The sequence below is a fragment of the Amblyomma americanum genome, chromosome 4, assembly GCF_052857255.1.
Source record: "Amblyomma americanum isolate KBUSLIRL-KWMA chromosome 4, ASM5285725v1, whole genome shotgun sequence".
In the NCBI taxonomy this organism is placed as follows: Eukaryota; Metazoa; Arthropoda; class Arachnida; order Ixodida; family Ixodidae; genus Amblyomma; species Amblyomma americanum.
The window spans coordinates 206,497,390-206,520,871 of NC_135500.1; the positions used below are offsets into that span (position 1 = coordinate 206,497,390).

The 23,482-nt window shown below is 48.0% G+C and overlaps 1 protein-coding gene and 2 pseudogenes across 1 annotated transcript in view; all 3 read right to left on the reverse strand.

The window, feature by feature from the left end:
- Positions 1-1,143: 1,143 nt before the first annotated feature.
- Positions 1,144-1,984, reverse strand: LOC144127702 (uncharacterized; annotated as a pseudogene).
- A 2,881-nt stretch (positions 1,985-4,865) lies between these two features.
- On the reverse strand, positions 4,866-6,860 carry LOC144129980 (uncharacterized; annotated as a pseudogene).
- Positions 6,861-14,132: 7,272 nt separating this feature from the next.
- The window catches only part of LOC144129178 (fatty acyl-CoA reductase 1-like), a 31,413-nt gene continuing 22,063 nt past the window's right edge, over positions 14,133-23,482 (reverse strand). The window contains exons 9-12 of the mRNA XM_077663155.1: positions 19,492-19,731; positions 18,196-18,325; positions 16,764-16,891; positions 14,133-14,554 (exon numbers count right to left, since the gene is read on the reverse strand). Coding sequence (XP_077519281.1) covers positions 14,413-14,554; positions 16,764-16,891; positions 18,196-18,325; positions 19,492-19,731 — 640 coding nt within the window. The 3' untranslated portion in view covers positions 14,133-14,412. The remainder of the gene's footprint in view (positions 14,555-16,763; positions 16,892-18,195; positions 18,326-19,491; positions 19,732-23,482) is intronic.

Here is a 23,482-nt window from a genome sequence, read left to right on the forward strand (position 1 = left end):
AGCGGCTCACGGCAGTGTCAACATTGTCCAGATATAGCGTTGACAAGAGCCGACGCAGCAAGACATCTGCGAATGCTTGGCCGAAGAGGGCTTTTAGCGTCATGGTCCTCTACTAGCAACTCCACATACCGTCTGCACCACCTAGACCCCTTACTCCGACTCAGTCCTCCGTCCAGCCTCTCCCGCTGCGATGCTACGCTGTTGTGTCGCCTGTGGCTGGGAGCGGCGTTCACAAATGCCTACTCCCACTTAATCGCAATGGCAGACTCTCATGCGTGTGAGATGTGTGGGTGCGACGAAACTATAGAACACCTTCTTTGTAACTGCCCTCGGTTTCAACGTGAGCGTGCACTCCTGGCTGCAACACTCCGCCATTTAGATCCTCGGCCCCTTACTGAAGCAAAAATTCTGGGGCTTTGGAGTAAGCCCTCATCGCAGAGGACAGCTTTGAAGGCACTTTTAAAGTTCTTGAAGGACTCAGGACTGAGCGCGAGATTGTGAACAATCAGTGTGTGCCCTGTGTACCCTGCAAGTAACGGCCAACGGACACGTGGAAAAGTGATCATATCCCTTTGTTTTCTCCCTTTTCTATCTCTCCCTCCGTTCCCCTTCCCACGTGTAGGGTAGCATACCGGGCGCTGCCTAGTTAACCTCCCTGCCTTTCCGTCTTTCTCTCTCTCTCCTCAATTAAACCTGGCCATTGCTGTAAAAAAAAAACAAAGGCTTTGTTATGCGATAGCCCAGATGCCTCGTTGGAGAAAAAGCCTCGCGTCCGCCGTCGTCACACGTTACGATATTTCAAATTGCAAATGGAATCGGTTTAAAGCGGGTTTCCCAACTGCTGCTTGCTTTGTCACACGCAGATATGTGCGTGCGTGTGTGTGTATGTGTTTGTATGTGCGTGCGTGTGTATGTGTGCGTATATCTGTGTGTGTCTGTGTGTGTGCGCGCGCGGGTGTGTATGTGTATGTATGTGCGTGCGTGTGTATATCTGTATAGATGTTTGCGTGCGTGCGTGTGTGTGTGTGTGTGCGTGTGTGTGCGTGGGTTGGCTAACCTTTGCTAACCTAACCTAAGGACAATGCCGTAGGTGGTGTAGTAGTGAAATGCGAAGCATTGACCAAGTACTCAGGATGAAAAGCTTTATTGAGGATGCACCGAGGTCCGAGTGGCAACGTAGTCGCCGTCAGTTGCACAATTATCAAACAGGTCAATCAGCGCCAGCGGGTGCATCTTCTTTTCGTAGCGCTTGAGGGCAGGTCAGGGCTTCCACCGGTAGCGGAACATGCGGTGGTTAAAGGCGCCCTCTAGCGGGAACACATCGTTGTTTGAGAGGACGATGCCCGGCGGGCGCGAGATGGTCTGGTCCTGTGAGCACTTGACGGCCACAGAGTCCACGTCACCACCGAGAATTTTCTTTACCGTGTCGCACGCGGTAGATTGGCAGTTTGGCTCGTTCCAGACCAGAATGCAGCGGCACACCGTGTGTTGCAGGGGAAAGTTTGAAAACCTGTTAAAGAGTCGGATCGTGCCGCGGTTAATGTAAAACGACAAGATTAGATCGAAAAAAAAATTTCTTGCCTGCGCTCGGGGGCGACACGATCTCCATGCAGTTTTTTTTTTTTCGGGATGAGCTTCTCGACTAGCGCATAGAGATTGTTTACAAAGTTGTGAATCTCCTCGCGGTCGTCTTTAAACTGGAAAGCAAGAAGCTCCTTCATCGCCTCAAAGGACGCGGGTACGTCCATGTAGTAGGCCGCCACGTTACCGTTGGGTGCGTCAAAGAGGGGGCACGTGTTGCGGTACATTTCGATAAAGTCGAGCGGGGTCCAGGTGCACATTTATCCAGCCGGAGAAAGCGCATCTCGGGGTCGTCCAGCCATTTGGGTGTGCGCACAATGTTGCTCAGTGGCGATACTGGGTTCTGCCGGAGCCACTCGTAGACGGGTTCTTCCGCTTTTCTTTTTGGACGTGCTCTTGAGCGCTCACTCGCTCGTTCGCTACTCGCTCAGCGTTTTTATCGCTTGGTGCACCTCTACGGCCGTCGTGGCATTGAGTTGTACCCGGAAGCTGTGTTTCTTGGGGGGGGGGGGGGGGGTGAGGAGGAAATGTTGGTAGGAAGAGGGGGAATGCGCAGCCCGGTAACTGCCTCCTTTCTTGCGACGGGTCACCGCAACTGGGGTGCGCTGGGAAGAGGAGTGAAGATAATAGAGGAGGGGAAGCTGGTCCGCTTGGGAGAGGGGGAAGGCGGCAGGGAGGCGCAGAGCGCGGAAGCACTCATGGGAGGCGAGAGCGGGCTCCCAGTAATGGGGGCGCACTGGAACATTGCACAAACACTGGGTATGTCTGGGCAAGAGTTATCCACTGATAGGGGTCCACATAGGGGGGCACAAGAAAATTCACGCGCACAAAGAGTTTAGGCGCGTGGAGTGGTGATGTTGCGATGTTCAGCGAGCCACGTGTTGTGTGGGCGCGCTAGAAGCTCGAATTGCGGTGCACACAGACTTGGGAGTGACGCACGGCAGTTTGGGTGTTGCTAGATCCGGTCGTAGAAGCCCGCTTCTTGTATGAAGCGAACAAGGGAACTAAGTGCACTACGGGAGTTGCTAGCTGTTGAGTTTGGAAAAGCTAGGTCCCCAACAGTGGCAGAGGAGAGGCCCAGCTCACGATATGCACTGATGAGAGTGGCGCGTGCACTTGAAAACGCGGGGCACGCACACAGTAGATGTTCGACGGTTTCCACGTCACCACACTCACGACACAGGGCTTCGCACTCATTTCTGATGTGTTGGCGTCGGTCTGCTGTCCATGCACATCCGATGCGAATGCGGAGTAGTACTGACCGTGCCTTAGGGCCAAAGTCGCCGAAAGCGATGATGCGGGGCGGTTTGCCAATCGCCACAAGAGGGTCTGGGTGACGCTCAGTAAGTTTGCGCCGAATGATGTATCGGGCTACGTCATAGCTGGACACTGAGTCACAGAAGGGAACAGGACTGTTATGATCAGCCTCCGTAGCTAGTCTATCAGCAGCTTCATTTCCAGGAAGGCTGATGTGTGACGGGACCCTCTGGAAAACAATACCGCATCCTCGATCGCGCGCTGCACAGAACTTCGCATGAAGTACCTGGGCACACACAGAAACGCGCTAGTGGAAGCAGAGTTGAGTCATGGCTGAGTGAGAATCGCAGAGAACAGCCACTCGCGAGAGGTAAGGCCGTTCACGAAGAATGTCTGCACAGATGAAGCCCTGCCTACTCAGCGGTGGGGGAGGAGGAGAATTAGAGGAGCCTAGACTGTCGCCGCAAGCCGAGGGCGGGAACAACGCAGGCAGCGGTAGCCGATGCCCCGTCTTGCGCCACGGAGCCGTCATTGTATAGCAGGGTGCGATCAGCAAAGTCTGCGTCAACGCGTTGCGCGGCCTCCTGAAGAATAGCGCAATTGTGTGTGTTTCGCTTTGATTGCACTCCGGTTATACGAGTGATGATGCCGAGCGGTAGGTTGCGATGTGGGGGCGGCAGAGGTGGCGCAGGGTTGTGTGGGGAGGTCCTTAGCTCATAAAATTGACGCGCTGCTTCTCCCATGCGAGAATGGGCTGACGTTCGTAGTTGGTCAAGTAGCGCCAGGACGTCTGGGGCCCTATGGAGACGCTCTGTATGATGGCGGGCTATGAACTCCGCTCGAAAAGATAGTACCCGGAAGCTGTGCGATAAGTACTTCCAAAATTCCTGGGGGACGTGTCCTTCACCTGGGACTTGTCCCAAACCAACTTTGATCTCCACAGTCGCTACCCCTGTCTTGGCCTCCCGCGTTAAAATATTCCAGTACTCGGGGTTCACAAGACAGATACCGGGTGAGATGGAAGATGTCCCAAGGGCTTGCGTTTGTAGACCAAATTGACTAGCAGGACACGGCAGCAACTGCGTAGCATGTGGGCCCGATTTCAAATCTTCTAGCAAGGTCACGACAAATGTCCTCAGCTTCTCTATCGTCTCTGGCGGGAAACACGTCGTGTATAATTTTTCTGCACTTTGGAATTTGATGTAGCTCGTGTGCCCACTCTGGATAATTGGGCTGTAAATTCTCTCCTGCTCCTGCTGGTTCTGTTCTTGGTTTGGATACGTTTTCATTTGAAACGCCATCCAGGCCTCGGTGAGTTGTCCGAGAGCTTTCCACGCTTTCATTAAATGAACGGGGACCGTCTTGGTTGCCTGAACCAGCGTAGCTTGGAGACCGTCCCTGGAGATATACTTGGAGTCACCGAAAATTAGCTAAAAAATATAGACGAGTGGTACCTCTCCTGTTTCGCTTGAGCCCTCACTGTCGGATTCGCTGTCGCGCCTCTTCTTCTTTCCTCCCTCCATCCTACATACGAAACGCGTGGTAGAGACGGTCGAACCAAAAAATAATGTACTCACCTAGAATTCGGTCAGGTGCTGTCCCCGTGACGTTTCGGCCAAGGCGGTTCGTGCCGTGACTCGTCTACGGGGACTCTCTTTTATACCGGCCGAGGCGTTTCGAGTAAAAGCAAAAAAGCGCCGCCTAAGGGGAAAGTAATTTTAGATTCTAAACGTGCTGCTATGTCTATTACTGTCTGGGTCGTGTAGTGGCGGTAGTACGTCCCCTTCTACGAAAAAGGTATGTATAAATAAATATATATTTTTAAATTATTCGTTTGAGGAGCGACATCGTCTGCTACGAGAATGCTTTGCTCTTGTGAGCGGAGCAAGGGCGGGAGTGCCCTGCATCCAGCAGAAGCAAAGAAAGAGACCGGTTTGGAACACTCTTTTACTGCGGGCGAAAGGGGACCGATATCGATCGATGCGGGCGAACCGATAGCGGGCGAAGGGGACCGATATCGTCCATGGTCACGTGACCACGGACGTGCTCGCCGCCGCTTGTTGCTTTTTCCGTTCGGCAAGAGCCTTCAGCTCCCGCTCGTGGTCGGGCAGCTCGCCTTGCGTGCGGCGCGGATGAGTAAAGCGCCCGTGACGTGTCAGGCTGTCCGTGGATGCCTTTATTTTGTCGATTCCGTGCCGCAAGTAAGGTCCCTCGTTTGAAGGGGGCATGACGCGGTGCGCGGCCACGCTGTCAATGTCGCTGTGAACGACAATTTCAGCGCCCACCTGGAAGAAGGCCGCCACGTCCTGAAACTTGTCTGTGCTGCCCGGGTCGTACCCGCCGCGGTGGCTCAGTGGTTAGGGCGCTCGACTACTGATCCGGAGTTCCCGGGTTCGAACCCGACCTCGGCGGCTGCGTTTTTATGGAGGAAAAACGCTAAGGCGCCCGTGTGGTGTGCGATGTCAGTGCACGTTAAAGATCCCCAGGTGGTCGAAATTATTCCGGAGCCCTCCACTACGGCAGCTCTCTCTTCCTTTCCTCTTTCACTCCCCCTTTATCCCTTCCCTTACGGCGCGGTTCAGGTGTACAACGATATATGAGACAGATACTGCGCCATTTCTTTTCCCCAAAAACCAATTATTATTATTATGCCCGGGTCGTCTTTGTTTGATTCGGGCACCGCGAGTATGCCAAAGCCTACGCTGGGCTGCATTTTGCCGTCGGCATGGGTCCCAGGCCGCGGCGGAAATAATCGTCCTCTAACGTGTCCAAGTACTTTACGCGCGGCATTGCGTGAGGGCGGATGCGCATTATCGGGTCCACGGTTGGCTCTTCTTTTGACGACTCTGTGTTTGACAGGTTGCTCGTAACAAAGCCGGTACAGTCCGCTTTAACACTGCGCATGTAAAACTCGTGCCCGCCCTCGTATCTGGGGCCCAGGTGCAGCCAGGCGTTTTCAGATACACGCGGCCCTTGAAAGGAAACTGGTTGACAAATTTTGTCAGGCGTGGGCTGGTGTCCTTTATGTGAATAAAGTCGTAGGCAAAGTTGTGCCAATGAGCACGCATGCTCGTAGGGTCGCCTCGCCGCCCTGTTCCGTCTCCGTCCGAGCCCGTGGTTATTTTCGGGCCCCAGAAATACTTTGCAAGCGTCGCGTGGTCCGTCTCAGTGAATGGCTGAACGGGTGTGGCTTTCATGGGAATGCCGCTGACACCCTGCGTTACGCGGGACATGCCCGCGTCCATGTGCTCGTTTTGTCCTACGCACGCCTGTCCGTAAACGAGCATGTCAGAATTTACAGGCTGCACCACCGAAGAACCCGTCTTCCACGGAGTGCGCAGGTTGTGGGGCGTTATCTTTACGAAGCTCTTTCGGCATGTAGGGGTAGGGGCGTTCGGCGGGCAGGCGCGACATGCTCGTTAAAATGGCTGGAAAATTTTTCTCGGAATCGTACTTTCGCTGCGTCTTTAGCATTGCGTCGCCCCACGTTGGGAGTATTTTACTGCCATGGAACAGCGTGACCACCCCATGGTCTCTAGGAACTCGCAAAATTTGGGTAACGAGCTCGGGGGCATTACCGCCGTTACTTCCAATTCCGGCTCCGTCGACTGCTGCTCTCCTCCCAGTTCGGCGGTGAAGGAGTCTGCGGGGGAGTCTGCCGAATAGCTGTCGCATGAATTGCGAGTGCGGCACTAGGGGTTGTTTGCTAGGGACATGCAAGTTTTGCTCCGCTGCTTCTCCTTCAGCAGGACGTTTCCATCCGCTCGACTTTCCATGGACAGACTGGCCCAAAATACGCTCCTCTTAAAAAATTTTGTGCCTAGGCATAGCGCGCCTAGCGCCGAGTGCCAGTTACCGGTGCTCGCAGTCTTTGAAGAATGCTTGCGCAACGGTCCTGTCCGCCGAAAAAACGTCCTCGTGGCTGCCGGCCCGGCTGTAGGCTAGGTCGTGCTGCTGGGCAATGCGGCCGTCCTCGTCTCCCCGTTTTCGGTTGGGTTCTCTGGCCACTCGGGGTATTTCATGGCCTTGTATTGTAAGCTCCTGATCAGTTGTATCGTTGAAAACCATCACACCTGACTTAGTTGCGCTAGAACTGAAACCTAGACTGTCTCTGTCGTCTCCACAGCAATTAACCAGAGTTTGGAAATCTTCCTAGCTATCTGCTAACAGTACAATATCGTCCGCATACATTAAACCCGGTAGTCGTTGGTTAACAACCTTTTCGACTAATTTTTACGACAGATTATAAGCTAGATTGCTTCCTTGTAGCCTTATTTCCATACTTATCATATGGAGCATGAACAGCAGCGGTGATAGAGGACAGTCTTGCCTTAATTCTTTGTGTACCTCGACAGTTGTTGTACTCTTAATTCCTTCCCATCTTATTTCAACTTCATTTTCTCGATATATTTTCTGTAGAAAATCAATTACGTCATGACCGACACCTTCATCTTTTAATATGTTCCACAGGAATTCCCTGTTCTCGTTGTCGTATGCTCCGCTTATGCCCAGGAAGGCTAAATACAGAGGTCTGTTTTTCCACCTTAGCTATTTCTATGCACTGGGTAAGCACGAACAGGCTATCATCTCAGCGCCTACCTCCCCGCAGGGGGGCGTCTGCAGCTTGCAGGCGCTGGTAAGTGGCGACACCACGGGTTCCCGGGCATCCGTAGGGACATCCCCGCAAGGGGATGATGGTGACCAGTGCATCACCACGGACACGAGCACCCGCGCCTAGCCGTTCGTGGCATCGCCGTGTCCGGGGAAAAGGGGATCCTGGTGGTTGAGCCAATGCCGAGCGTTCGGACCTTTAAGACCCCTCGGCGGAGGCAGCACACCAATTTGGCCGCAGCTTCCCGTAGACGGCACCTCCGGCCTGACCCGACCGGGGGGAATCGGCAGTCGCCTTTTCCTGTCCTCATCTCAATCTTTTTTACTTTCTTATCTTCTTTCTCACAACTCTCCTGTCTCCTCCTCTCTTCTCGTTTTTTTCTTACATATATCATAGACGACAAGGGTTAACATTGTGTGGCGTAACTACCCTGAGTTGCCCATATTTGGTTATAGCAGTGGTGTACAGCTGGCGTGGGCAGGACTTACAAGTTCTGTCCCATCCCCTTCTTGGGCTCCATGGTGGGTGGCTGTCACCATGGCCGAAGAACACACTTTTTTTATGGTTGCCTCTCTCCTTTCAAATGATCGCCCTCTGAAAAGAGGGCGGACCGATGCCACCTCTCAGTTTTTCAGCAAAAAGAAAACTACGTTACCAAAGTACCACATCGTTCATAACGAACAAAAAGAAAAGCCACCCAGAGTTATATCCCCGTTTCTAGTATCCAAAGTTCTCACAGATTCCCTGGGCCCTAAGTATAAGGTGACAAAACTAGCTAGTGATGACCTTTGCTCGAACTGATCGATATCATTCATATTTCAAAGCTGGCAAGCATGGAAACTTTTGGTGATATCCCTGTCTCCGTGTCCCCACATAGATCTTTAAACACAGTGCGCGGTGTCATTTCTGACAGTGACTTCTTGCGACTAACCGAAGAAGAAATGCTCGAAGGATTGTCAGATCAGAATGTGACTAATGTACACAGAATCAAAATCCATAAAGAAGACAAGGAAATTCTGACAAAGCACCTGGTTCTGACCTTCGCCTCCTGCACCCTGCCCGAGTCAATCGAGGTAGGATATGCAAAAATTCCCGTCCGTCCGTATATACCTAACCCTCGACGCTGCTTCAAATGCCAGAGGTTTGGCCACGGCTCCCAAAGCTGCCGCGGCCGCGATACCTGCGCCAAATGTGCCTCCAATGATCACCAATCAAACGACTGCGATGCTGCGCTGCGCAAACTGCGAAGGCGACCACGCCGCTTATTCAAGGTCGTGCCCTGCATGGAAAAAATAAAAGAAAATAATTACCATAAATACCAAAGAAAACATAACATATAAAGAGGCAAGACAGCGTTACGCAACGACTCAGGGCACATTCTCTTTCAATGCACGTACAAACTTCGCCGAAGTGGTGCGTGGAATCGGCACACCACAGTGGCCTTCGGCACCTGGCCAGCTCACACCTAGTGAGGCTGAGGCAGGGCCATCCGCGCCTTTGACAGATGCAGTGAAAGCTGCTATGCCACCCCCGAAAAAGGGCCCGCCGGCCGCGAAGTCGGCAGCCCGCAAGGTTTCCGCCGTTCGGGAGAAGGCCACAACCGCCCTGCCCGCGGGCTCCCCGCGGAACTCCAACGCCTCCAGTGAGGCGATGGACACAAGTCAGAGGTCACCTCCGCCGCTGCGGAGGCGGAACTCTCTTGATCGCAAAAAAAGAAAAAAAAACCTTAATAACAGGCCCTCAGTAAGGAGGGGCCTAAGGTTTCAATACAATCCCCCCCCCCCCCCCCCGCAAAAAAAAAATCATCATGGCGTTCCTTATCCACTGGAACTGCTGTGGAATTCTAAATAACTATAGTGACGCAACAGATATCTTAAATTATCTATCTCCTGCACACCAACTTGGGACCTTCTCATAAAAATATTTTTAAAAAATATGAAGTCTTTCGCCGTGACCGTGAGCAAGCAAATAGGCTGTCTGGAGGCGTTGCTGTTGTAGTTCAGAGCGGCATTGCAACCCATGAAATAAAGCTCCAGACGAATTATGAGGCCGTTGCAGTCACCGTCCTAAGCTTTAAAACAATTACCGTATGCTCTAGATATCTTCCACCACATCTCACTGTAACACTACAAGATCTAGAGGAGCTTTTTAGGCAGCTACCAGAGCCATATCTGGTAGTCGGGAATTTTAACGCGCAATCCTCGTTTTGGGGGAGTGAACAGACAGACACTAGAGGTCGGGTTTTTGAAGATTTTATTCTGTGCAACAACGTCTGCTTACTCAGTACAGGCAAACCCACATATTGCTTTTCATCCTCAGGTTAAGATGAGTTCCATAGACTTTTCTTTTAGCTCTCCATCCGTTTTTACCGATTTTAAGTGGGATAGTCTTGATAACCCGTACAGAAGTGATCACTTTCCAGTTGTAATTAACTTTGCATCACCACAAAACCACGCCGTTGGAAGCAGCACTTAGCGGACAAGCCACTATTTCAAGAAAAGGCCTGTCTGGAGAACATTTTCTCTGATAATCTTAGCGTTGACGAACTAAATGAAATTTTTACAACATGTATCATTGCGGCTGCACGTCTAGGCATTCCTCAATCGTCAGAAGTTGTACGACAAAAAAATAAGCTCTGGTACACACAAGAGTGAAGAGAAGCAAAAAAGAAACCAAACAAAGCCTGGGGAACTTTCCGAAGATATCCCACACACGACAAACACATAAATTTTAAAAAGGCGAGAGCAAAAGCACGGCGTCGCAATGCTGAGAAAACTTCATGAAAAAACTATGTTTCGTCCATAAATAGTTCAGTTACATCAAAACAAATGTGGGAACAAGGCCGCAACTTTATGGCAGCTTTGCTCCTTTTACAATTCATTTCCTAACAGCTCCGGATACACAGACAAGCATTAGCGAACAGGCCGACAAACTAGGAGAACACTTCGCCACAGTTTCTAGTTCCTCACACTACACACAATCATTAATGAAGTACAGGAACACAGCAGAAAAATAACGACTGCCGACAAGTGGCAGTGCAAATGAACATTACCATAAATTAATAACACTACAAGAAATCCGTACAGTAGTGTCAGCGGGCAAACAGACAGCACCAGGCCCAGATGAAATCGATTATGAAATGCTTGCTCACCTCTCCGAAGACGCTGTAGAAGCTCTTCTGAAATTCTTCAATAAAATATGGCAATCCGGAAAAATGCCAGAGGCATGGAAAAAGGCTGTGGTTGTGCCATTCCTGAAATCTGGAAAACCGCCAACTTCGGCTAGCAGTAACAGGCCAATAGCACTTACGAGTTGTCTTGCTAAATGTTTTGAAAGTGTGCTGAATATTAGATTAATGTTCATCCTTGAATCGCATAAACTTCTTGATATCCACCAATGTCGATTTAAAAAGCCTGCTGTACAAATGACCATCTCGTCTGTCTCGAAAACACAGTCCGTGAAGCATTCATACACAAACAGCACTGTTTGGCAGTATTTTTTTTTTACCTGGAACAAGCTTATGATACCACCTGGAGGTTTGGGATTCTTCGTGACCTCGCGGATCTAGGTATCCGTGGCAGGATGCTGAACTGTTTAAAAGACTTTCTTTGTGACCGCTCATTTCGTGTACGTCTAGGTTGCACTCTTTCAAAAAAATTCATCCAGAAAAATCGCGTACCGCAGGGGTGCACTCTAAGTACCACACTTTTTGTTGTAAAAATGAACTCAATATCGCAAATAATTCCAAAGTCCATCATCTATTCCGCATATGTTGATCACCTTCAAATTTCATGCAGATTTTCCAGTTTACCAACATGCGAAAGACAGATACAGCTTACACTTAACAAACTAGCGACTTGGGCAGACCAAAATAGATTTAAGTTCTCTCCACAAAAAAAAAACAGTTGCCGTCCTTTTCTCACTGAAAAGGGGCATGCAGACTGATCCCACCCTGCTCTTGAATGAAATTGACCTACAAGTAAAACAAGAGCAAAAATTCCTAGGCATAACTTTTGACAAAAAGCTCACATTCTTACCCCCCCATAAACACCCTAAAAAAGGAAGCTTCCCGATCTCTAAATATACTGAAGATACTCTCACGGAAACAATGGGGGTCCGATGGGTTATGTCTTTTATAGATCTACCGCTCCGTCGTACGGTCCACCTTGGACTATGGATGCATTGTGTATGGGTCTGCAAGACCATCATACCTCAAAAAACTGGATCCCGTACCAAACCTAGGTCTTCGTCTATCAACTGGTGCATACAGAACATCCCCCATAAACAGTCTGTATGTAGAAACAAATGAACTATCTCTTGCAAACAGAAGAACAATGCTTACCTGTGCATATGTTCTGAAAATAAGATCCTTACCAAAACATCTTTGTTACCCCATAGTTACCAAGTGCACATCTAGAAGGCTATTCAATAGTAAACCGCAATCAATCAGACCTTTGTTATTACGCTTTGAAGATGCATGTCACGAACTGGGAATACTAGATGCTCTACCTAAAACCGTCCCGAGATACGATCCATTGACACCTTGGTACTGCATTCCCGCTGCGTGTGATTTGAGTCTAACACCGTTTCGTAAAAAACAAACACCACATAAACACCTCCTACAAGAATAATTGGCTTTGAAAGAGAAATATTCAAGCTACATGGAGTTTTACACAGATGGCTCGAAAACAGCGATGTACGTTGGAAGTGCCGTGGTACAGAGGAATTGGGAAAAAATAGTAAGATTGCCAAGTTATGTATCTATTTTTACTGCTGAATGTTATGCAGTATGTATGGCTGTGGACAAAATAGTACATGAGAACACTAAGTACAGTATAATATACACCGATTCCTTGAGCCTACTCACAACGCTGCAGTCAAGCAATGCAGTTGAACCTTTAGTAGGCAGCATCATTCACAACATAGAAAATTTCACAACACAAGGACATATGATAAGGTTCTGCTGGGTCCCGAGCCACGTCGGCATAGACGGTAATGAGAGAGCAGACTCAGCAGCAGTGCGAGCTCAAAAGGGTGAAATCAAAAATGTGGACATACGTTTTAAAGAGTGCATTAAGTTGATACATAACAAATAAAGAACAAATGGCAGAAAGAGTGGGATAATGAACTCAACAACAAACTACACTTCATAAAACCATCTTGGGGGAATGGAAGTCATGAAGACACCAAGGACGTTTCACTGAAGTAATCTTAGGTCGCCTTCGCATAGGACACACACTTGACACACAACTACTTACTTACAAAAGAAGCCAAACCCGTTTGTGAAAGATGCGGAGACGAGGTCTCACTAAACCATATCTTATTTACATGTTCAAACCTAGAAGAGCTAAGAAAGAAGTATTTTAGTCAATTTTATAATCAATGCATTCCATTTCACCCAGCGCTACTCTTGAGTGATAATGCAACTGTTGACACTTTCGATGTTTTTAACTTTTTACGAGAGGCTGGTTGTGTAAATAAACTGTGAATGTCTCACTTTCCTTATATAAACCTGAGCCACTTTCTCACTCCTGAGAAGAAGACTGAGGTGTCTATTTTATTGGTTGGGGGCCTCGACATCCTTGCCCTGCAAATGATGGCCGCTGAGGTTACCTGACCTTATTTAAAGCTTTTACCATTAGCCATTTTAAAACTTTTTCTGCCGTTTACCTTCGTTAGGCGATATGAAATAACATTTTAGGTCCTTTACACCACCGTTTTGTTTTCTTTTTTTGTATAAAATCCAGCACAAGGCAATTTTCTTTACCTTGCGTTTGGCGCATGATGGCCATAGCTGCCTATGTGTCATAAAACCCAACACAACACAACACAACAGAACACTCTAAGCGCCTACAACTTTTCAACCCGTTCATAAGTTCTCCGAGTATTCTATTACTTTCTACCCATGACTGCATTTTTATTTTCACCGCCTGCATCGCCAGCCTGTATGTAACTGATGTTATCGTAATCGTTAGGAAGGATTTTATGTTCGTCTTATCAACTTTCCCTTTATAAATCAAATTTATTTTACTCTGTTTCCAGTTGTGCGGAATTTGCTTATTTGTTATCACTGCCTCCAATGCTTTTATCAGCGTTTCCTTGCCTCTTGGGTCACGTTCATTAATTAACTTGATTGAAATTTCGTCTATCCCTGCGGACGTGCATTTTGAAATATTTGCTTCTGCGTTTTTTTTTTCAGTTAAGATTGGTCAGTTCTAAGCTGTTTTCTGTTGTGCTGTCCTGTGTTGCTCCCTCAATTGGGGTGATTATCTTATCGTCTTTCCTAAACGACTCAGCTATAACAGATGAAATGTAGTTCACAGTGTCATCTGCCTCTAAACTTTTTTCCCTCGGCATCGTGTATCTGTTCCTGCTTTCTATGATTCGCTTTGCTCAGCCAGCTTATATGGTTCCAGAATTTTCTTGGCTCCCTTTAGTTGCATCGCGAACTTCAGTTAGCCAGCGATCAGAGGACTGCTTTATTTTAGCCTGGACGAAGACTTGCACTTGCTGTTTCTTTTGTCGACAAGATTCCCATTTCCGGCCTATTTCCTCTTCAGATAACTGCGCCCTCTTTACTTCTCTGTGCTCCCGTGATGGCAACCGTCGTTTGCCAACTTCCGGCCAGGGTGCGCTCCCTCCGGTCGTCGCGAAGAATACACTGAAGAATATCCAGCAGGCATAACGCTTTATTGGGTTCTCCCCAAATGTTGGCCTTCCTCTGCACAGCAGGCGGCTTGCAGGCCAGAAACGCGAATGGAGTAGCGCCACATTGATGGCTGTGGCTGTCAGCTTGGTCTCTCCCCGGCCACACGTCAGAGTGTTCATTGCGAGAGGTGTATTTTTGGGGAAATTCAGTTCTTTTGCACGTATTTTTTCGCCACTACATGACAGCTGGACGGTCTCCAGAACGCAGCTCGAAGTCGTGGTGACCCGTGGAACCTCACCCTTGGTCACAGAGGTTACAGGGCAAGCAGAAGTTTCCACAGTCTTGTGACCACCGTCATCGTGGAGTAACTCAGCTGCTTTGCTTTCGGCGTCATCAGCAGTCGCGACATCAGGATGAGCAGGAAAATGGGCAAGGACAAGTGCACTGCGTAGAGCCTGCAAAAGACAAGTGGAAGGCGCGGTTAATTTAAAACCAAGAGCGACCTCACCGATTCATTTCCAACACTAAGGCTTCATAACATGCAAATTTGTGGTATTGTTTTTCATTATTTTTTTTGTTTGCAGATGGCGCTCGTTTTCTGTTTGTAGGGCGGAGAGAACAGTTGTCTTGTATCGATTTAGCTTCGCCAACTCTAAGAGGCGTGCGAATTGGATTTTTTCGCTTGTCGTTTTTCGTATTTCTTTTCTTTTGTTTGTCTGCCCTGGGAAATTCTGTACAGGGTTCGAGAGTTTTCATACCTAATCAAAAATTAATTGTCGGAAGGAGTGTAAAGCATTTTTTTTCTAAACAAGATGAAAACATCGCTGCAGTTTTCTTGTTGAACACGAGAAATTTAATAAGAACTGCTAGTCATTCGTCGCTCGGCACGACTGTCCTGGTGAAATTTCAGATTCCACGCGTCTGTGAAGCTGTAGCATAACCTGTAAAGCAGGAAAGGTGTCCGTAACAATCTTTTGCGCCCGTACCAGAGTGTATATGCCTCAGAAAATGAATCTGTTTTGGTGCGAAAGCGCTGCTTCACGAAATCAAGCTTGACCTTGATGGTGACCTTGGCCAAAAGAAATGGATATTGCTGTGACTGGGATTCGAACCCGCGGCGTCTCCGCTGGGCAGTAAACTAGAGCACTATACTATTAGCGCTTTTTTTCCTTTATTGTATGGAAATGGTGCCGAAAAGAAAAGTTTTAGCACGCTGACGCCGCAAAACACCAGGCCACCTTACCCCTGCATGACCCCTCCTTCCAAAACATCAAAAGTCTGGGAGGCACACACATGCATCCAGATAGGGGAGCCAGCTGGGCGGCTCTTGCAGGGCAGCATATACTCCCCGCACCAAAGCGCATTGTTCACGAAGCAGAGATTTCGACGACCGTGGTGATTCGGCGTGGTGGTCAATCATACGGCTCTCTCCAGACACTAAATAGTCCCAGCAACATAAATAGGCCATATGGCACAACACAGTTTTTCTCCACAGGCAAAAAAAGAATACTGTGGGGTGTGATGTCAATGTCCTTCTTAATAGTTCGTTGTAAAATGTCCCAGAAAAATTTAGCATCAATGCACAGAATAAAACAAAACACATGCCGAAAAAGCTTCCTAGCGGCAGGTTTTCTGCCACGCGACGATTTAGCCGAGTAAACCGCCGCAGTGGCTTAGTGGTTAGAGCGCTCGGCTACTGATCCTTAGTACACGGGTTCGAACCCGACCGCGGCGGACGCGTTTCGATGAGGCGCCTCAGGCGCCAGTGTGTTGTGCAGTGTCAGTGCACGTTAAAGATCCCAAGGTGGTCAAAACTATTCCGGAGCCCTTCACTACTGCACCTCTCCCTTTCTTCTCTCAGTCCCTTCTTTATTCCTTTTCTTACGGCGCGGTTCGGGTGTCCGCCGAGATGTGAGACAGATACTGCGCCATTTCCTTTCCCCTACGACCAATTTTCATTTCGGCCGTTAATGCGCTGCTTGCCGCGTGCCGCAGAGCATGAGAGACCTATGAGGGACGTCCGGCTTTGTCACCTGGAAAAGGCGTTAGTGTCGCCACCTCTCGGCTGCTAGCGAAGTTACCTTCCAGCGGCGGCGGTGCATCGGCGCATGCTTCTCAATAAGCATGGCCCTCGACAGGCTTAGCATAGACATGTCTAGCGCAAACAGCGTGTTTTCCCATACTCGTCGTCGTTGGTATAACTGTAACTTTCACAGCGCATGTCGTGCTGATAGTCGCGTGCGGCGTGTTTTTCCTCGGGCATGTTCGTACCTTCACACTGCAGTGCCACAGATGTTAGTCAGCTGACTATTGGCGTGCAACCGCCTCTTACTAGTGCAGGCAGCGTACTGTTGTTTTCATTTCTTTTTGTCTTGCCCCCACCTAGCCACTCTATACTGCCTGTCATGAATGTATAAAATTGGGTGTGTTGGTGCAGCATGCTGAGCCTAAAATAGATGGGCGCTCATTAAAACGTGAAGTATAAGAACCGTTTCTAACTCTAATAAACGTTCTGAGAAGTCTTTTTTGCACTGCAAATTTGACTGGCTTTTGATTTCACGGGGTATTTATCAAGAGCTTCACATGCCCGTTTTATGGCACGTTTAGTCATGCCTGCCATAATCGGACTGAGGATTTTGTCATTTCAGCTGCAGATGCCATTACCATTTCAGTTGTCTCCGTGCCTCAGGGAGTTTGTCGTCCTCGGCTTTGAAGAGGTACTTGCGAATTCCCAGCACGTACTGCTCCCAGTACGGTCTCCACTCGATATCTTGTACGTCAAGGCTGAACAACTGCAAAGTAAGCATTCTTATTTTGAGTTCACGGTGCAGATTCTGCTCTTCCTTACTGAACCTGGGAAAGAGAACGTCAGCGTGACGTGATGTATATTTGTGATTGCATAACGTACCTATCTACTGTCAGATCATTCTGACGTTGTTCCACTGCAAATGCTGATCAGTGCCAGAACAGAGCTTTAAATTTAAAATGTCCTTTAAAAGGAAACCACCTCTAATCAAATGCTGCCGTGGCATGCATGCAGTGCTCCATGTTGGCGGCTTTTGTCAACAGTCGGGGGGTCACTTTACGCCGCACAACAATGTCTAGTCTGAAGTGAACATTTATAATTAATCTCATAAGTTTCTTGCAGCACTATGTAAGCTAGAGAGCTTCTGAGCCAATGAGGAGGTTACGTTAAACGTGTTTCACCGGGCCTTCTCGTATGCTTATCGTCTGCTCATGGCGCATGCAGATTTGCTTGCGAAATAGTGTGTATAGACGCTATCTACGTACCGAGCACTCAAGGACTCAAGAAACATTAGGCAGTTTCATGCACGCTTATGTGCGCTATACGCAGGCATTTTGATGGACGTTGCGCTGTTTGCCACATGTGCAAACGGTGGCGAAACGATAATTTCAGCCTATTGGTGCCATCTGGTTTTTAGAAAAGAAACCATTTTTGCCAGCAAGCCGGCATTTTTCTTTAGGCTTACGAGCGGCCCAATCGTCACTCAGAATAAGAAACAAGACAGATTTTTCGCTCATGGATTTTAGTGTACGCGAGATAAGAAGAAACGAAAGCCCGATGCCCCGTGTATGACCAATGAACGTACTTTTCTGAAAAACCCAGTGACAGCGAAGCGAGGGATCCGGCTTCGAAGCACACCGCTATGCTGGAAATGCTATTTTAGAGTACGCAAGGACAAGGCAACAGTCGCACACGCTGAACTCGGGGATATTAACGCACTTAACCGGAGCGTACGTTAAGGCTCGATTTCAAATGGCATTTGGCGCATGCGCACTTTAGAACACTCCATCTCATATGTCCTTATGCCGATTCTATACTGGCCCTACACTTTGCAGCGTCAGAACGTCGCATCTGCACTCATCGAAGTTTTGTTAGTGCTGCAAGGAACTACTGAGATGGTCTACAGTCTTTAGTAACGGGACGCAAAAAAATACTAATTGATCAACTGCTGTGCTAAAAGGCTCGCGTTGTGATAATTCAGTGCCTGTCCATTTTGTACCTAAGCCCCTAATTATTTTAAAATAATGAATTCTCCTGCCGCCAGGATCAAAGAACGTATGCGGCACTTGCCTTCTTGTCTGTTGGTGACAGGTCGCTGATGAGTCCCCTGATATTATCTGATCTGAACAGCCAGCTGTGAGTTGTGAAGTAACGCACAACATCCATGCGTTCGCGAACCTTTTGGTAGCGTTGCATGAACCTGCACAAGAGTTAAATTCGAAAAAAAAAATCTCAGATAATGACACGAGGCCCAAACAAAGTGCCTTATACCCACATTAACCTTCTAACAAGCTCCGACTAAGTGCCTTCGGATGATTACAGTGGAAGCTTATAGGTTGTTCAAAATTTTGCTTTACAGATTTCAAAAAACACCAACAGCAGTGGACAAAAGTCACTTTTGTGAATGGTTTATGTGGCCAGGGGTACACACGCAGTAAGAAAAATTTCCATCTTAACAAAATTAACAAAAATTCTATAGAAAGCGTCCCTCATCGCCCGAGCCGCTTTGTAACTTAAACGCTTATAAACCAAGCCAAACCAAACACCAAAAGGTTTAGTACTAAACCGAAAGGTTTAGTAACAAGTCTTTGTCCTCAGATATGGAGGTGTAAAATTTCAGCCCAAACCGCGTAAATAGGCATGCGAGACCACGGCACAGCGGCACTCAGCATGAGGCTCCTTCCTGGTGTGACGCGGCTGTTGCGGAAGGGAATTCCGCCTGACAAGAGCGGGTAACGTTTATGATACAAAATATAACAATGTTTGTTAGTTTTAGTATTATTATGACATTTCGGGCACAACGTTAAATGTTTACTTTCAACGTTAAATTCGATCATGTTCAAGAGGCAGAGCACAACACTGTTAATTAGTTTTAAGACTAAATTAACGTTCCAGTGTAGCATGTAATGTTAGTACAATTTACGCAACAATCTTATAACATTCTTTCAATGTTCGGTGCTTACTTGGTATAAGTGCTTTACCAGCAATTAATGTCAATTTCTGTGTTAATTTAAGGTAAATCTTATGCTCAGTCTGACAAAAAAAGCCAAGATAAACAGTTTTTTTTTACCGCACAAGAATGCAATATTGTATCACTGAAAAGGCCAGGCATTCATCCTAGTAAATAACATCGCCGAAAAAAAAGTGTGCTAGCAAATGCCCACAGAAAAAAATTCCCCGAAATTTTCAAAAAACAAACACCGGAAAGTCCAACCGCTAGTCATAAGCACCTAGGCTATCAGTAAGGTTATGCCACGTGATATGTATCATGATGCCGCTAGCATTTTTTTTTCGGACCGGCAGACTTTGTGCACTGTAGCGATGCTGACGCAACGAGGCGCGCCATCCACATGGCAGGGTACCAACCTTGGCTTCTCTCCCATCAGCTGCAGAGCCAGGTCTCCAACGAAAGCAGGCACACAGTGCAGACACCAGAGATTAGCATTGTACCATAGAGTGCTGCTCGTCATCGCGAACTTTGGGTAGCGGGCCACGTACGGCATTGGGTATCGTAGTACAGCCTCCTGCACTGAAATGGCCAGGTCTCCCCACGTGGGGCTTTGGAACTCACCACTGGTACAGTGGTACACGATCACGTGATCCGGCCTGCGCAAAGGCATGTCTCAGGTCACTCCTCAGTAAGTCGCGCCACAACCGGTTGAACATATTGAAGGACAGTCATTCAGAGGAAGAGATAGAAATAGAGAGAGTTCACGATAAGAACGTCATTGCTTATGTTTCAGATTCCCCCCTCTAACTTTTTGTAAGAGGCGCAAAACAAGGGGAAGACAGTGGGGCATCGTTACTTAAGATTAGGATTCAGGAATAATAATTATAATAATTGGTTTTTTAGGGAAAGGAAATGGCGCAGTATCTGTCTCATATATCGTTGGACACCTGAACCGCGCCGTAAGGGAAGAGATAAAGGAGGGAGTGAAAGAAGAAAGGAAGATGGAGGTGCCGTAGTGGAAAGCTCCGGAATAATTTCGACCACCTGGGGATCTTTAACGTGCACTGACATCGCACAGCACACGGGCGCCTTAGCGTTTTTCCTCCATAAAGACGCAGCCGCCGCGGTCGGGTTCGAACCCGGGAACTCCGGATCAGTAGTCGAGCGCCCTAACCACTGAGCCACCGCGGCGGGTATTCAGGAAACGCAGATGCCGGACTGAAGAAAAGTGTTCAATCAATCGCGCTGTACCAATTTCCGAGCCAGCGGAGAAGACAGCTGACAGAGAATGGCAGGCACACGCTCTCGGAGGCTGCTGGTCACCATATTTTGCTAGGGTGCACACATGAAAGCACCTCTTTTGTAGCGGAGGCTGCACTAGGCTAGTCCGCAGCGCATTTCAGGCGGTCCGCGCTAGTCTCTTCTGCGCATGCGCCGTAACCATGGCAACCAGCTGCGCCGAGTCGCAAGAGTTCGCCGCGTTCCGTAGCCTCGCCGGTCTCCGCGCAGCACCGCGCGTGACGTCATCACTTAGCTATGCGCTTCACTGCGCTTGCGCTATGCTCTTAGCGGCTGCGCTACGGCGGAGGATTTATATAAGCCGCGTAGGGACCGCGCGCCTTGTGAGAAGGCGCATTGGAAGAAGACGCGACTGGTGGAAGGTGAAGACGTTTGGCGAGGCGTTCTTCACGTGCCTTGGGCGTCTCCGACACGCGCTTAGCTCTCCGCGCTTCATCCTTACGTAGACGGGCAGCCTCACGCCAGGCAATGACTTCTGGGTCTGTGGAAGCAGCTTCCCGTCGGCTCTGAAGATACCTATACACGCGGCCACCAGGCGCGTCTTCTTCCACTGCACCTTCTCCCAAGGCGAGCGGCCGCTCCGCGGCTTATATCCTCCGCCGTTGCGCAGCCTCTAAGAGCATAGTGCATGCGCCCTTCCTTTCCTTTAAATCATCGGCGTCTGGAACGTTGTCAACGCCAATGAACGCCGACAGCTTTCGCTTTGTATACCCCGAATTAGCTGAGCTAATCCACATTCATTTTTTTTTTACAAATCATCAGTAGATCTCAGTTTTTGGGGTACCTACTCGTGGCTCGTTTTAAACGCAAATAAATGGGCACAGCACGATTATACACGACCTAGATTAAAGCTCTGTTCTGCGCAAGCAGCCCATCAAGGTGCTTATAGAGTTCCACAAGAAGTGTTAAAACGAGTGCCTCATAGGACTTTAGGATTTCACGAAAGATGTTCCGGCTAGCAGAAGGCACGACCTCATGAGAAAACAGGCATTCGCCTAATATAAGAATAAAACTAAGACGGATGACGGTTCCGGGCCTGTGCGGGCCCCTTTGTTTTCATGTAAAGAAAAAATTGCCGTGTTTTTCTTTTTACATGCGTGTCCCGAAACGTCATTTGTTTTAGTTTTCATTCTTCCATGATGCGAATCTCTGTTTTGTCACGCCGTCAAGGAATGCTCCACTAGCGAGTTGCCAGCACAATACCCTCGAACATTGCGTGTACGGTGCGTTATCAGTTCAGCAGACCACGAGATGAAAAGTGTGTAAGCTGTCTATTACGGGTGCAGTGTCAAGGTTATGCGTTTCACACAAAGATGTGAGTTTGCTCCTGAGTCATTCCGTGCCAAACGTACCGGAGTTTGCTCTCGACTCCCTTCGATCTTCTCGGTAAAATTTGTGGCTCTTTACTGAACCGACTAAAGTAATTACCCTTAATAACTTTGGTGAAAAAAAAATTATTTCCTGGTCATGTGACAGCCCTTCGAATTTTTCAGAGATGTGCTTAAGTTGGTCTCACTAAAAATATTTTCAAAAATCAAATATTTTACTTATGCCCTTGAAAGTTTTTTAGAGGTAATGAATATGCATCATGGGTTTTAATCGCCCAGCCAAAAATTTCGAAACGCCAAGTTTTTGGTTTGCCTTGTGTCATTAATTTTTCCCCTAAAACAACGTTTTTGTAATTTTTTTACACTCTTTCGCGACATTGGCGACCGACATCACATGTTTTGCCTCTTCTCTACAGTATGTGCTATCTCATTAATTAGTTTAAAGTATGCTACAACGTCGTATATTTCAGGAAAAAAAAATTTCAATCTTAAAATCTTAAAATAGAAGTATCGACTACTGATCCGGAGTTCCCGGGTTCGAACCCGACCGCGGCGGCTGCGTTTTTATGGAGGAAAAACGCTAAGGCGCCCGTGTGCTGTGCGATGTCAGTGCACGTTAAAGATCCCCAGGTGGTCGAAATTATGCCGGAGCCCTCCACTACGGCACCTCATTCTCCCTTTCTTCTTTCACTCCCTCCTTTATCCCTTCCCTTACGGCGCGGTTCAGGTGTCCAAAGATATATGAGACAGATACTGCGTCATTTCCTTTCCCCCCAAAAAAACCAAGTATTATAAAATAGAAGTATGCTGTGCGGCGTTTTCGGGCATAATTTTCGTACTGAGGCGTTCCTAATAAAAACAGAAATTGTATTTCAATTGATGTCTAGGCGCATTGGAATTTCTCTTAGTGATTTTTATCGGAGCATTTTTTTGTATTAAGCGAGAGAAAAAAAAATTAAGTTCAGCACCGCACCTCGAGCCATGGGTGCCCGTACGGCCACTTCACTGGTCGGCATGCGTTTGCCAGTTGCTGAGAGTCATACGCTTCCCGTTGGTCGCTCCATTTTTGGAGGGGGGATCGGCTCTAATTTCTGCTGCTCCCTGCGGAGTTACGCTGCCCGGGAAGCGCGCTGAAGCAACCTTCACTTCTTTACTTCTGACCGGAATTGCCTTCCAGAAAGCTTAGTTGCATCCTGAAACTTTGACCAGGCACTGCAGCAACATCTATTTGGTTGATGGTATGATCCATTGGTTTCGTGTGTTTACAGTTTTCGTTCATGCTCTATTGGTGACGTTTTTACTGCCCTGATGCGTAGATCACTTTCAACTTTTGTTTTCTCCTTTGCCGCCGCTTGTGTTGCTGAATTTTATGCCGTTCAATTGCCCGTGTTAGTCAGTTTTGCCGGAGACTTCATTTTCATCTTGCTTGTACGATCTATTCATGTTTGCCACTCCTGCTAGGGCCAGAATACTGGCCTGCAGTGTTTTTAAATAAACAAATAAATAAATAAATAAATAAATAAATAAATAATAAATAAAAATAAATAAATAAATAAATAAATAAATAAATAAATAAATAAATAAATAAATAAATAAATAAATAAATAAATAAATAAATAAATAAATAAATAAATGAGAGTTCTCCAGGGGGCTCTGTGTCCTCAACGAAGCCTGTGTGTTCCCCGGCTGGAAAATCAAAAATGGTCCAGGGCGCCATGACTGCTGTCGCGATGGCTTAATCGCAGCGGCAGAGTACGCATGACGTAGGGAAACGAAATTC